Genomic DNA, 14,699 nt, shown 5'->3' on the forward strand with positions numbered 1-14,699 from the left:
TCCCAGGATCCTCCTTCTTCCCTTTTTTAAAGATTGGCACTACATTAGCCTTTTTCCAGTCATCCGGGACTTCCCCGGTTCGCCACGAGTTTTCAAAGATAATGGCCAATGGCTCTGCAATCACAGCCGCCAATTCCTTCAGAACTCTCGGGTGCAACTCGTCCGGCCCCATGGACTTGTGCACGTCCAGCTTTTTTAAATAGTCCCTAACTACCTCTATCTCCACAGAGGGCTGGCCATCTCTTCCCCATTGTGTGATGCCCAGCGCAGCAGTCTGGGAGCTGACCTTGTTAGTGAAGACAGAGGCAAAAAAAGCATTGAGTACATTAGCTTTTTCCACATCCTCTGTCACTAGGTTGCCTCCCTCATTCAGTAAGGGGCCCACACTTTCCTCGACTTTCTTCTTGTTGCCAACATACCTGAAGAAACCCTTCTTGTTACTCTTGACATCTCTCGCTAGCTGCAGCTCCAGGTGCGATTTGGCCCTCCTGATATCATTCCTACATGCCCGAGCAATATTTTTATACTCTTCCCTGGTCATATGTCCAACCTTACACTTCTTGTAAGCGTCTTTTTTACGTTTAAGATCTGCTAGGATTTCACCATTAAGCCAAGCTGGTCGCCTGCCATATTTACTATTTTTTCGACTCATCGGGATGGTTTGTCCCTGTAACCTCAACAGCGATTCCTTGAAATACAGCCAGCTCTCCTGGACTCCTTTCCCCTTCAAGTTAGTCCCCCAGGGGATCCTGGCCATCCGTTCCCTGAGGGAGTCGAAGTCTGCTTTCCTGAAGTCCAGGGTCCGTATCCTGCTGCTTACCTTTCTTCCCTGTGTCAGGATCCTGAACTCAAACAACTCATGGTCACTGCCTCCCAGATTCCCATCCACTTTTGCTTCCCCCACTAATTCTACCCGGTTTGTGAGCAGCAGGTCAAGAAAAGTGCCCCCCACTAGTTGGCTCCTGTAGCACTTGCGCCAGGAAATTGTCCCCTACGCTTTCCAAAAACTTCCTGGATTGTCTATGCACCGCTGTATTGCTCTCCCAGCAGATATCAGGAAAATTAAAGTCACCCATGAGAATCAGGGCATGCGATCTAGTAGCTTCCGTGAACTGCTGGAAGAAAGCCGCATCTACCTCATCCCCCTGGTCCGGTGGTCTATAGCAGACTCCCACCACTACATCACTCTTGTTGCACACACTTCTAAACTTAATCCAGAGACACTCAGGTTTTTCTCCAGTTTCGTACCGGAGCTCTGAGCAGTCATACTGCTCCCTTACATACAGTGCTTCTCCCGCACCTTTTCTGCCCTGCCTGTCCTTCCTGAACAGTTTATAACCGTCCATGACAGTACTCCAGTCATGTGAGTTATCCCACCAAGTCTCTGTTATTCCAATCACGTCATAGTTCCTTGACATCACCAGGACCTCCAGTTCTCCTTGCTTGTTTCCAAGGCTTAGGTTTTCTTTGTTTTGGCTTGTGAAATTCGCTGTGCTGGAGGAATTATATTCCTGTTTTTGTGTCTTTTTGTAACTTAAGGTTTTGCATAGAGGGATTCTCTATGTTTTGAATCTGACTGTCTGTGAGATTATTTTCCATTCTGATTTTACAGAGTTGTTCTCTTATCTGTTTTCGTTCTTCTAATAAAGTTCTGTTTTTTAAGAATCTGATGGGTTTTTTTGGGTCTTAAAAATCAAGGCTGGTTTGTGCTCATCTTGTTTATTCTCAAGCCTCCCCGGAAAGGGGGTGTAAGGGCTTGGGGGGATATTTTGGGGAAAGACGTCTCCAAGTGGGATCTTCCCTGATTCTTTGTTAAATTGCTTGGTATTGGCAGCGTACCGGGTTTTAATCTAAAATAAGCTTAGGGGGGCTTTCATGCTGGTCCCCACAACTGTACCTAAGAATTCAGAGTGGGGAGGGAAGCCTGACACCTTCCTTGTTTCTTTTGGTGAGACACTTTCTTGCAGGCACCCAGCTTTGTCTGAGGCATAAGTTACAAATGTTAACAGACAAATGTAAGAAGAAACATGTGTCAGCAACTCCGCTGCTAACCCTTCTCATGCCTGAATCTCAATGACGTTTGCAGATGACAAAAAATTGGGGGATTGTAAATAATAAAGAAGACAGGTCACTGATTCAGAGCAATCTGTAAGAAGGAATAATTAGCTAAACATGAATTTCCAGTGTGGCCTTGTGGCCGAAAGAGCCAATGTGGTCCTTGGATGGTAAAAACTGGAATCTCAAGGAGAGTTAGAGAAGTTATTTTACCTTTGTATTTGGCACTGGTGTGGCTGCTTCTTGAATCCTCTGTCTAGTTGTGCTGTCCCCAGTTAAAACTGGATGTTTATCTACGGAAGAGTTTTCAGAGAGGGGTCACAAGAATTAGTACAAATTAGAAAACATGCCTTATTGTGATAGATTCAAAGATTTGAATCTGTTTAGTTTAATCAAGATGGTTAAGGGGTGACTTGATAACTGTTGGAAACGATATACACTGTGAACTAGTATGGAATAATAGGCTTTTCAGGCTAGCATACTGAAGTGTAACAGCAAAAAGAAAAGGAGGACTTGTGACACCTCAGAGACTAACAAATTCATTTGAGCATAAGCTTTTGCTATAAGCTTTTGCGATGAAGGGAGCTGTAGCTCACAAAAGCTTATGCTCAAATGAGTTTGTTAGTCTCTAAGATGCCACAGTCCTCCTTTTCTTTTTGCGGAGACAGACTAACATGGCTGTTACTCTGAGAGGTGTAACACAATCCAATATCTGGAAATTGGAGTTAAAGAATTTCTGACTGGAAATAAAGTGTACATTTTAAATGGTGTGAGTTAATTCAGCATTAGAACAATTTTCTATTCATGAGTATGTTGAATTTAACCATAATTCTCAGGTAACAGCTCTGCCTTGGAAAATGTGCACTCTGTGTGTATTTCATGAACCTGAGGGATCCCATAAGGCGCTGCATGCAAAAAAGTTTTAGGTGAGAAAATTAATAACTTTTACAAAATAATTTTGTACCTTGGGGAAGTTTTAATCTAAGCTGGTAAAAGTAAGCTTAGGAGGTTTTCATGCAGGTCCCCACATGTGTATCCTAGAGTTCAGAGTGTGGAAGGAACCTTCACACATCCCATAAAATCTTTGCACTAAGGATGAATGTACAACCCTCACCATTCATAACTAACAGAGCTGGCTTGCAAATCCTCCCAGAGCATCCTGGGTTTAACATCTGTCTCACACTGGCCCACTGTGTCAGTCAGCTACCAGTGGTTCCTGCATGTGGCAGCTGTATTGATCTATGCCCTCACATGTCCCAGAGTTGCCCGCTCTCATTATATAATGTGCATAATTCTCAGCCTGTGAGTTTTTCCTGAGCAGCAGTCCTTGAAGCACCATGCACTGTGTATCGGTGTAATAAGAGAAGCAGCATAGGTTCCTCAGCATTTGCGACCTGTGTGTAGATTTCTGACCAGTATGTCACTCCTCCCTGCCAAGGGAGCCGGTTTGATGGGAGTCATCTCACCCCCTGCAGAAGAAGAGTTGTGGGGAGCGTGAGGCAGCTCGGAGGTTGTGGAATCCACAGGTGACTGAGGTGTATGGAGATGACACTGGCAACCAGCATGATGTTGGAAGCAAGGCAGCCTGGGATGGGGAAGGAGAGTTCAGACAGCGGGTCCAGGATATGGTGGGAGATTGAAGCAGCTGAGGTGCAAAGATCGGTGGTTCTTTCCACCAGTGAAATGTCTGAAGTTATGTATATAACTTTCAACAAAAATTGGAAACAAAACCGAGAAATCGGCTGGGGTCTGCTGTTTATACTTTGGAGGTTCGCTAAACTCTCAGGTAGCTCTGTTTGAGTGTGTGGCACCATCTGCTCTAGTGTTGGTGATCACAGGGCCTGGAGAGACTGAATCACCAGCAAAGCAGTGTGAAACAGGGCCAGCCCAGTTGGGTGGTTAGAGGGGTGCAGCAGTTCTCATGGCTCCCAGACTGCACCCCAGGGGTGACAACCCATCCGTCTTATACCCTCTGGACCTCAAATTTGGCCGCAAGGCATCTATGACGCAAGTATGGGGCTAGGGACAGTAGCCCAAACAGGAGAGCCACATGTAGCAGTTCTTTGATTCCTGTACCACCATGTTCTCACCCATGTTCTCACCGAAGCACGGTCATTTTAGCACGGGAAGAGAGGAAGTAATCACGCAGTCAGTGGAGAAGTCCCGTTGGACTAGCTCTGACCCAGGATATCATAACCCATTTCTGCACCAATCTGTGAAAGGTCAACAAAGAAGTGAAATGTGATGCCTCCCTGATGCAGAGAGTAGATTAACCATTACAACAGTTGGTAGCTGTCAGACATAAAACAAGTTAGCACCTCCCAAGGGCCACTGGCAACTACCATTGATGTCAGAATACTATGAGAAGAAAGCCTTTTACACGCATTTCAGCTTGCATTAATTCAGGATCATGTAATTTGCCTGCGACAGGGTGGCACTGATTTTTCAGAGGCGAAGGGAATGGCTATTACAGCTGCATGGGTGGTGTGCAGTGGTACAATGCTACCATCAAGTGAAATGTGTTTTTGGCCCCCAATCTTGTGGCAGCGTTCCCAGTGAGTGCAGGTGGAAGTGCACTACACACAGGAAAGAAATCTATCACCATGTGCTGCACTGAACTGTTCGCAAACTGCATTTTGCTCTGTAAATCTGAGCCCCTGTTATTGGCAGATCATTTCTTCACTCCCAGGGGGGCTCTTAGGCTGAAGTTCTCTACGGTCTATTTTCTGCTTTTCCCGCTGCTCACAGAGTCCAGGGAATTCTATGGGAGTCCTGGGCAACCTGACAGTTCGCGGGGAGTGTTCAGGGGGATCATAAAGGTTGCTGTGCAGCATGTGAAGTGTCAGCCATGTGACATTCACACACTGATTCTCAAGCCTCTGCCTTGCAGTAGCCATAAGGAGATTTCCTTTCTCTGCTGAGCAGGATTGCGGTGACTTGCCTGTTTCTGCATTAAGGTTAGTGCTGAGTTTTTAGTACTCTCGGAAACACCAAGGGATTTACCTGGTCAAATTGGAACTATAAATGTATTGGAAAGAGTTTAGACAAATATTGTGTTTTAAATTTAGTTCCTTCTATCTGTCTCAGTAACTTCCTTTTTTTTTTTTTTTTTTTTTTTTTTGTGCTGTGTGGTTTTTCCTCTGGTTCGCTCAAGTTTTCCAGTTCAGCAATGTCACTGCCCTGTTAGGAAATGCAGCCAAAGCTTCTGCAGTGGGTACCTGTGAACCAGAGAGTTCACAACGAGAATGGGCCACACACTGGCTATATTCTGCTTTCACATTCTGTCTTCACTGGGTCACTCCAGATTGACACTGTCCTCTCTGAGAGCAAAATCAGGGCCCCTGTGTTTTGAAATTCCCAACTTTCATTCCCGGTCTCAGAGCACCCCATGAACTGGGGGTTTCCCCTCAGGCTCTTTCAGCACCCTAACAGAATCGCACATTCTGCAGCAGGACCCAAAGCTGTGATTTTCACAGCCGGGACCCAAAAGTTAAACACTCAGGGTGAATCTGGTCCCCTTTGAAATCAAAGGCCAAATTACCAACAGATCCAGGAGTTCCCCCTAAATCCACATGTAGTGACTTAAATAAATGCCCTGATTTAAATCAGCACTGAGTCTCCAGTGACTTCATGTGGAGCTCTCCTGTGGCCTCTAAGGATGGGTGAGCTTCTTAGGACCCAAGAAGAACTGACAGAAAAGTTGCTGATATCTCAAACTCACAGGCTTAAACCTTCAAAACAAATAGGATAACATTTTTTTCAAGGGGGGAGAGGAGTCTGCTCCCTCTGACCCCCGCATCTCTGTTTCTGGAGAGGATGAGAAAATGGGTGAGGGGTAAAGAGGTGGCAAGTTTTGAAGAAATACTTGGACTTGTTGCTCAAGAGCATTTACTAAGTACGGCTGAAGTAAAGCAGTGTCTGTGGGACAAAGATGTAAAGTCTGGGGCTGAGATGGCTTTTTTAGCTGATGACTTCGATTAGACTCAGGTGTCTATTGAGGGCAGGCCACAGAAAGAGGGGTTGACAACTGGTGGGAAGGGAGGGTCCCATTTTGCCCCTGGGAAGACAGTAGGGGGATGGGAGCCTAAACATTCTCTTAGCCAAAAACATTCCTCTAACCCCCATCCCAAATCTCCTGTAAAAGCAGAAGAGCTCAAAAGGTGCTGTCAGTGTAATTCCACTGATCACTTGAGGAATAAATGGCCTGTGCTAGGAGGAAGCAGGCAACCAATAGTTCATGTTAGTTCTGCTGTCCTCACCCCAGAAACTCCCCAAGCAACTGAAACCAATCATATTGGTTTTAGGAGATTAGCCTCTGCAGAACCAGACATGGAGCATGTTGACGCTCTCCAAATGGATGGAGTACTTGAGGCAGAGGGATACAGGAGCTCATATCTCTCTGGTTCAGCGGAATGTGGTCCCAAAGGCCAGGGTGCTACCTGGCCACACGGCAGAGATTGTGAGGCTGGGCGAAAGCAGATTCCTTATACCACTAGGTAAAATCCTTGTGGTGTGGGAAGGTCTGGAAAGTGTTTGGACTGTGGAGTAATGGAACACCTCTTCGTCGACCTGCTCCGTGCTCATGTTTTTTCTGTGCAGCTCAGCTTAAAGTATTTGCCTGCCGCAGGAGTGAGTTTTATCCTGGGACCAGTGAAGGAAAGGGTAAGTTCTCAGGAACTGCTGATAGAATGGGAGAGAGTCTCCTTGATTCTTCTGCAACAGGGGGAAGCCACATGCTTCCAGGCGGGAGGGTGGTTTAGAACAACTCCTGCACTCAAGCTGGAGGAAACATCACATCAGGAAGGGATGGGGTGTAATACCTTCCAGGAAGAGAACTGTCCAGGTTGTTAGCTTCCAGCAGGTCACAGCTGAACCAGAGACAAAGTCTAGGGAGCATAGAGAAATGTGTCCCAGAGGAGAGCCTAGAGAAGGGGCAGGGAATCTCAGAAACCACTGAGGTGAGTGAGGATGCCTGTCACTCTGTAACACACGGAAGCAGGATGCTTCCAAGTATGGGAGGGGGCTGAGACTAGGCAACATGCCCTCAGGCACAGAGGCAGGGGAGATGTTGTCAGTGAGTAAGGAAACTGTCTCAGCTGTTAACTGGCAGAGTTTTGCAGCTGAACAAAAGAAAGATCACTTCCTATGGAGCACACAGAAATGTGTCTTAGGAGGGGGCCCAGAGGAGGAAACTGGGGAAGGAATAGTGGGGGTAGAGGAATGTCTCCCCACTCGTCACTTGGGGCATAATGCCGAGGACACTAGAAGGAAGGCTGCATCAGCATCTGGGAACCCAGGTACACAGACTGTGTCATAAATATAAAGGGAAGGGTCACAACCTTGATGTATGCGGTAACATAAAATCCCTCCTGTCCAGAGGTACAGAGTCCCTTTACCTGTAAGGGGTTAAGAAGGTCAGATAACCTGGTTGGCACCTGGCCAACTGGACCAATAAGGGAAGAAGATACTTTCAAATCTGGAGTGGGGGGAAGAGTTTTTATCTGTGCTCTCTTTGTGTGTCCCCTCTCTGGACACAGAGAGAGACAGAGACCAAGCTGGTAAATCATCTCCTGAAAAGATACCTGAAATGATACATTACAATTACAGAAATTGTAAGTAAAGGCAGGGAAATACCTTTGTTATCTTTTGTTTTAGATTGTGAATTTTCCATATGCTAAGAGGGAGTTTTATTCTTGTTTTTTGTAACTTTGAAGCTGAGCCCAGTCGGGAATCCTCTGTGTTTTACTTTTTTATTTACTCTGTAAAGTTACCTTCCATCCTGATTTTCCAGGTGTGATTCTTTTACTTAAAAAAAAAAAAAAAAAGTTCTCCTTTTAAGAACCTGATTGATTTTCAGGGTCCTAAAAAGCCAGGGGTTTGCTCTGTGCTCACTTTGTAACCAATTGGCTAGTATATTTTTCTCAAGCCTCTCCAGGAAAGGGGTGAAGGGGTTTCCGGGGAATATTTTGGGGAAACAAGGGCTCAAAGTGGCCCTTTTTTCCTGGATTTTTGTCTAAATCACTTGGTGGTGGTAGCAATACCATCCAAGGACAAGGAAATGATTTGTGCATTTGGGAAATTTTTCACCTATGCTGGTAGAAATACGCTTAGGGGGTGTTTCATGCGAGACCCCACATCTGTACCCCAGAGCTCAGGGTGGGGAGGGAACCCTGACAGCCGGTGACCCAGGTTTTGAGAGGGAACTGTGTAACTGGCTTCCTGGAGGGGAGCAGTCCCACAGCTTACTTCTCAGCGACAGAGGAAGGGGTGACTGAGGGTACCCCAATCCAGGTCCCAGTTTTTCAGGACGCTATTTCTGATACTTTTTTTTGAAAATATCTGTGTCTCTTTACATCTAGTTGCAGCTCCAATGCCTGTGATAACGGAAGAATTGAGACCAGGAAGTTGCCAGGTGGTAGTCTGTGAGAATACAAATGCCCCAACTGACAGAGAAGGGGGTGTCTTCCCCCATGCTAGTGAGTCGTGGGAAAGCTGCTGGGAAAAAGTTGTGTCTGATCAAAGGGTAAACACAGCCAGCCCAGGGAGCTCAGATCACCATCCTCTAGGGAAAGGTGGCAAAGAGCCAGCCAATGTGCAGGATCCCCCTGAAAAACTAGATTCCCAGACCCTGAGGCACCAAAATTCCAGAGACACAAATAAATTAATTAAATTACCTTATGGTAAGTCTAGTTCATAGTTAATAGCTGCAAACAGATTTAAATCTGATCATAGCATAGAAACCTGGTTTGCAGTGTCTGAATGGGGAAACTGAGGCACACCACCTGTCAAGGTTCCTTCCCCACTCTGAACGCTAGGGTACAGATGTGGGGACCTGCATGAAAAACCTCCTAAGCTTATCTTTACCAGCTTAGGTCAAAACTTCCCCAAGGTATAAAATATTCCACCCTTTGTCCTTGGATTGGCTGCTACCACAACCAAACAAATACTGGTTACTGGAGAAGAGCTGTTTGGAAATGTCTTTCCCCAAAAAATACTTCCCAAAACCTTGCACCCCACTTCCTGGACAAGGTTTGGTAAAAAGCCTCACCAAATTGCCTAGGTGACTACAGACCCAGACCCTTGGATCTTAAGAACAATGAGCAATCCTCCCAACACTTGCACCCCCCCTTTCCTGGGAAATGTTGGATAAAAAGCCTCACCAAATTGTATAGGTGACCAGAGACCCAAACCCTTGGATCTGAGAACAATGGAAAAATATTCAGTTTTCTTACAAGGAGACTTTTAATAAAAATAGAAGTAAATAGAAGTAAAGAAATCACCTCTGTAAAATCAGGATGGTAGATACCTTACAGGGTAATTAGATTCAAAACATAGAGAACCCCTCTAGGCAAAACCTTAAGTTACAAAAAAGATACACAGACAGGAATAGTTATTCTATTCAGCACAATTCTTTTCTCAGCCATTTAAAGAAATCATCATCTAATACGTACCTAGCTAGATTACTTACTAAAAGTTCTAAGACTCCATTCCTGGTCTATCCCTGGCAAAGACCCAGCATATACACAGACTGAGACCCTTTGTTCCTCTCCCTCCTCCCAGCTTTTGAAAGTATCTTGTGTCCTCATTGGTCATTTTGGTCAGGTGCCAGCAAGGTTACCTTTAGCTTCTTAACCCTTTACAGGTGAGAGGAGTTTTCCCCTTCACTTTATATTTATGACACCGCCTCATGGCCTTGAAGGCTGGGTGCCAAGAGAGCGATAACACACCCTGCCTTTGAGCTCGTCGGTGGCTAACCCTCTTGGAGCAAACTAAGGGGGGAGGTGAGACATTCTCTATCACCGGGGAGCATCCTGTAACCGCCATAGTCCTCATTTTCATATAAACATGATTTTACATAGAAAACATGCCTTGTAAGGTATCAGGGAAAGGTTATGATCTGTTGAAATCATGCCTCTATCCATACATGTGTATCATTAATGAATATGGAGTCATGATTATGGTGTTGTATGGTGGTCACTAAAACATGCTGTAAATTGGGGAATAAGTCAGATATTAGCTCTCCAGAGGCAACAGCAAGGACAGTGACCAATTCCCAGGCAGGGTGTCAAACAACCCATCAAGAGCCCTTGTCCAGCAAGGGAGCTCCAATGCAATGACTCACGTGCACGAAGCTCCACAGAGGGAATTGCTCATCCTTGCTTGGAGAGACTCAGCAATGCTCTCCAGACATGCCTGGACTTGTGCCCCCCAAGCACATGGATTGAGGCTATAAAACAGACAGAGCGGACACATACTGGGCCCTTCTCCTGCCCCCACTGAGAAGAAGACAAGACTCCAACAGGGGAGATTGGCCCAGGTTTACACAGGAAACTTGTATATTAAGGACTGCAATATTCAGTGGGGTGAGAAAAATCCTTAATCTAGATGTTGCCCAGTCTAATAGGATTGAGAGTTTAGACAGTGTGCTTACATTTCCTTTTCTTTTGGTAACCACTCTGACTTTTTGCCTATCACTGAATATCACTTAAATTCTATCTTTGTACTTAATACATTTGTTGTTTATTCTACCTGAAGCAGTGTGTTTGGTTTGAAGCGTGTAAGAGACTCCCCTTGGGATAACAAGCCTGGGGCATTTCCATTTCTTTCTTAAACTGACAAACTCACATAAGCTTGGAGTGCCCTGCGGGCACACCTGCACACTGCAAGAGTAAGGTTGTGTCTGGGAAAGGAGATATTGGCTAGTGTCATTCGGTTGCATAATCCAAAGAGCACTTTACATGTCAAAGACTGAGCGTGAACAGCCCAGGAGTGGGGTTCTCACAGCTGAGCAGGGTAAGGCTGGCTACCAAAGCTAAGGACTGGGGTGACCAACCAGATCACCAGTCCAGATAACACCAGAGGGGAACATCACAGGGTTGCAAAGCAGCATGTAGGTGGACAGGTGGGCAGTGCTGTTGAAATTATTTTTTTCTTTGTGTTTGTTGGTCCAAGGCCAACTTTGGGACCTTTCGTGGTACAGAGTGTGTTTGGGGAGTTTCAGGGTCTCTTTCCCATGGCAAGCCACAGAACTACAATCTGGGTGTCACAAGTTTTACTCAGTTTTGTTTCCATTTGTTGTTGTTCTGTAACTTCAGGCATTTCACTGGTAGAAATAACATTTGATATTTTTGTAACAATGTACCCCATATTGTTCATTGTGATATGATGATATGATTATAGCATAATTATGATACAGTTTATGCAAGATGGGTCATGTAAGATGTTATTGGAAAAGTTATGACTTTCTGAATATGGTTATGGTTGTATGTATTGATGATTTTGGTCAAAAGTTCTGAATTTTGATGACTTCCCTGTATTTCAAATGTAGTTACAAGTGAGTAACGCCCACTAGGGAACTTGATGTCAGTCTAGATAGATGGTTGGGAAGGGCCTATTCAGGGCAATGAGACTTTGGGGGAAACAATAGGCCTTTAGAGAAACTTATCTCCCACCTGGTGAGCCTCCCTGAGAATGCTTCAGACAGACTATACGTAGTGGATGCTATGACTCTAAAAGGCCATGTGACCAGGCCACATAACTCTGGACTCCATTTTGGGGAGTCTGTAATCTTCCCACAAACGAGTCTGGAAACCAAGTTTTGAAACAAAAGGTTCCCTCCGTATTCTAGATCTATGGAAAGTAGGGAGTGACATCGTCGGTAGTTCTTCACTCCTCACTCAAGAAGACTCCGAGAATGTTCATAACTATAACATATTTACCATATTATTTTTTACAAATAAGAACCCCCTTGCTGTGCTTTTCTCCCTTTACAGGCACCTTGAGCATTTCTGAGTCATATCGATGCATCAACTGCTTCATGGCACCTTTCAACTTCACCCACTCTGACGCTTCAACTTTCATCCTAACGGGCATCCCTGGCCTGGAGGCTGCCCACATCTGGATTTCCATCCCTTTCTTTACATTCTACATTGTCAGCCTGTTGGGAAATGTCACGCTTCTGTCTGTTGTAGGTAAGGAACAGACTCTGCAGAAGCCGATGTACCTGCTGCTCTGCATGCTGGCACTTACAGACATTGCCACACCTACCTTTGTTGTGCCAAAGGCACTGGGCATATTTTGGTTCAATTTGAAAGGCATTACTGTGGCTGGCTGCCTCACCCAGATGTTCTTCCTCCACACGATTTCTGTGATGCACTCATCCACCCTCGTGACAATGGCCTTCGATCGCTACGTTGCCATATGTAACCCTCTGAGATATGCCACCATCCTCACCAATGCACAAATAGCTAAGCTAGGGCTTGTAGGTTTCATAAGAGCTGTTCTCTTCATTCTGCCCCTGCCCCTGCTCCTGAGTCAGCAGACATTCTGTGCCAACCGCATTATCCCCCACACGCAATGTGAGCACATAGCTCTGGAGAAGATGGTGTGTGGGGACATCAGAGTCAACAGGATATATGGTTATGTGCTAATGTTTGTAATCAATGGGTTTGACCTGACGTTCATTGCCCTGTCGTATGGTCTGATCATCAGGGCCGTCCTCAGAATCTCCTCTCATAAAGCCCACCAGAAAGCCCTTAACACTTGCACAGCCCACATCTGTGTGATGCTGACATATTATACCCCTACCTTCTTCTCCATTCTTACACACTACTTTGGTCAAGGCATCGCACCCTATGTTCATATCATCTTAGCTGACCTCTATCTCCTCATCCCTCCCATGCTCAACCCTATCATTTATGGGGTCAAAACGAAAGAGCTTCGTGACAAAGTAGTCAAATACACCTGCAGAAGTTCTGCAGACACAAAGTTCACGCAAAGTTCTGCACACACAAGAGACGATATCTCCTCAGGCCTGCAGTGTCCATCAGGGAACTGTCAAATTGTCAGAGAGTATGTGAACCAGCACTAAGTGGGATGCGGTTTGGGAGGAAGACCAGACGTTCTGTGAGCGCCATGGTTCCCAGTTACCCCTGGCATGGAGGAAGAGTATGCTCACAAACAATCTGTAAAAAAAGTCAGCCTTCCTTGACTGTGCAGTTCTTACGAGTTGTACTCCTAGCAGAAGGAAAATCCTTTCACCAGAAAAGGGTTAAGAAGCTAAGGTAACCTCGCTGGCACCTGACCCAAAATGACCAATGAGGGACAAGGTACTTTCAAATCTGGAGGGGGGGAAAGCCTTTGTCTGTCTGTGTAATACCGTTGCTGGGAACAGATCAAGGATGCAAGCCCTTCAACTCCTGTACAGTTAGTAAGAAATCTAGCTAGAAAATGCTTTAGGTTTTCTTTGTTTTGGCTTGGAAATTCACTGTCCTGGAGGACATGTGTATTCCTGTTTTTTGTATCTTTTTGTAACTTAAGGTTTTGCCTAGAGGGATTCTCTATGTTTTGAATCGGACTGCCTGAATCGGTCCATGGGCCTGCATTCACCACAACCCTCCACAGCATCCAGAATGCGTTCACCCGGGGAGGGATATCCTGGCCCACAACACAATTTTTTTCAGGAAGAGGGGCAGACCAGCTGAATAGTCATGACTAAGGTTTTTTGTCACAGATAGTTTTAGTAAAAGTCACCAACAGGTCACGAGGGTCTGCGGGGGAGACTGAAATGGGGAAGATTAAAGCCTCATCAGGAGTATGAGAGCCTGAGCCGCACTTCAGGACGGGTGAGGGTCCAGCACTTACTGCCACTGCAGATAACAGCTCTGTGGCCCCCACTGCAGCCCCAGCACCTCAGAGGTCCCGAGCCCCTGCTGCAGCCCATGTGAGAGAGCTCCACGGCTCCCACTGCCAGTGGCAGCTCCGAGATCTGGGTCCCCACACGGCCAAGAGCCACTTGGAGGGCCACATTCCCCCACCGCCAGAGGTGGCTGAAAGCTGCTGGTTCCTTGGCCACACATGGCAACTGAGAGCTCAGGAGCCTCCACCCGCTGCCCCAGGGCTGAAGTGGTAAATGTCACAGAGGTCTCCGAAAGTCACAGAATCTGTGACTTCTATGACTTAATCTTATCCTTAGCCATGTCTATGAACAACTCTCCGTAGTGAATGGAGAACTGGTGCAACCCGAGTGACTGAGACAGTGACAATACTTTGTGCAGGCGGCAAAACAATCACTGACTTGCCCCAGACAGTAGAATTGTTCATCCCTGGACTCAGAGTGTCGTCCGGAATTGTTAAGACCTGGAATGTTGTTGCCTCTGTGACACTGTTCAGTGCTTCTCTCCTTGGAGATCCAAAATTATCAGTGTTGGCAGGTAAGGCAACCTACTAATTCAGTAGACCTTGATGTTATTCAGAAAGAAAGACCGCAGGCATGGTTCGATGACAAAGGCATCCGGAGAGGTTTATTTCCCCCTAGGCAGAATCCCATCACCCTGAGTATGAGCAAAACGAGTAAATTACCTTATGAAAGTCCTTTTCTGGGTGGTAATACCCCAATAAATCCTTAGAGATCAAGGACTACTGAGGGTAAAGACATTAAGAATGTTGATCTACCATCTCCAAACCGATGGGTTGGTAGAGTGATTTCAAGGAACTGTTCTGGAGACATTATTGAATTCTGTAGCCTCAGATTCCGAACATTACGATCAACTCCTCCTCAACCTCCTTTAACCAATCAGGGAGGTGCCTCAAGGCTTCAAGTTTTCGCCCTTTGAACTGCTGTCTCGGAAGTCCTCAGGTAATGA

General features: G+C 45.9%; 1 protein-coding gene across 1 annotated transcript; it reads left to right on the forward strand.

Moving 5' to 3' along the window:
* Positions 1-8,446: 8,446 nt before the first annotated feature.
* Positions 8,447-12,925, forward strand: LOC311514938 (olfactory receptor 52P1-like; the record flags this gene model as incomplete). The annotated part of the gene is made up of 2 exons (XM_084617657.1): positions 8,447-8,563; positions 11,829-12,925. The coding sequence occupies exon 2, from the start codon at positions 11,873-11,875 to the stop codon at positions 12,923-12,925; it is 1,053 nt and encodes a 350-aa protein (XP_084473783.1). The 5' UTR covers positions 8,447-8,563; positions 11,829-11,872.
* Between the last annotated feature and the right edge of the window lie 1,774 nt (positions 12,926-14,699).

Source organism: Lepidochelys olivacea, assembly GCF_965140295.1.
Source record: "Lepidochelys olivacea isolate rLepOli2 genome assembly, chromosome: 1".
NCBI classification, from domain to species: Eukaryota; Metazoa; Chordata; order Testudines; family Cheloniidae; genus Lepidochelys; species Lepidochelys olivacea.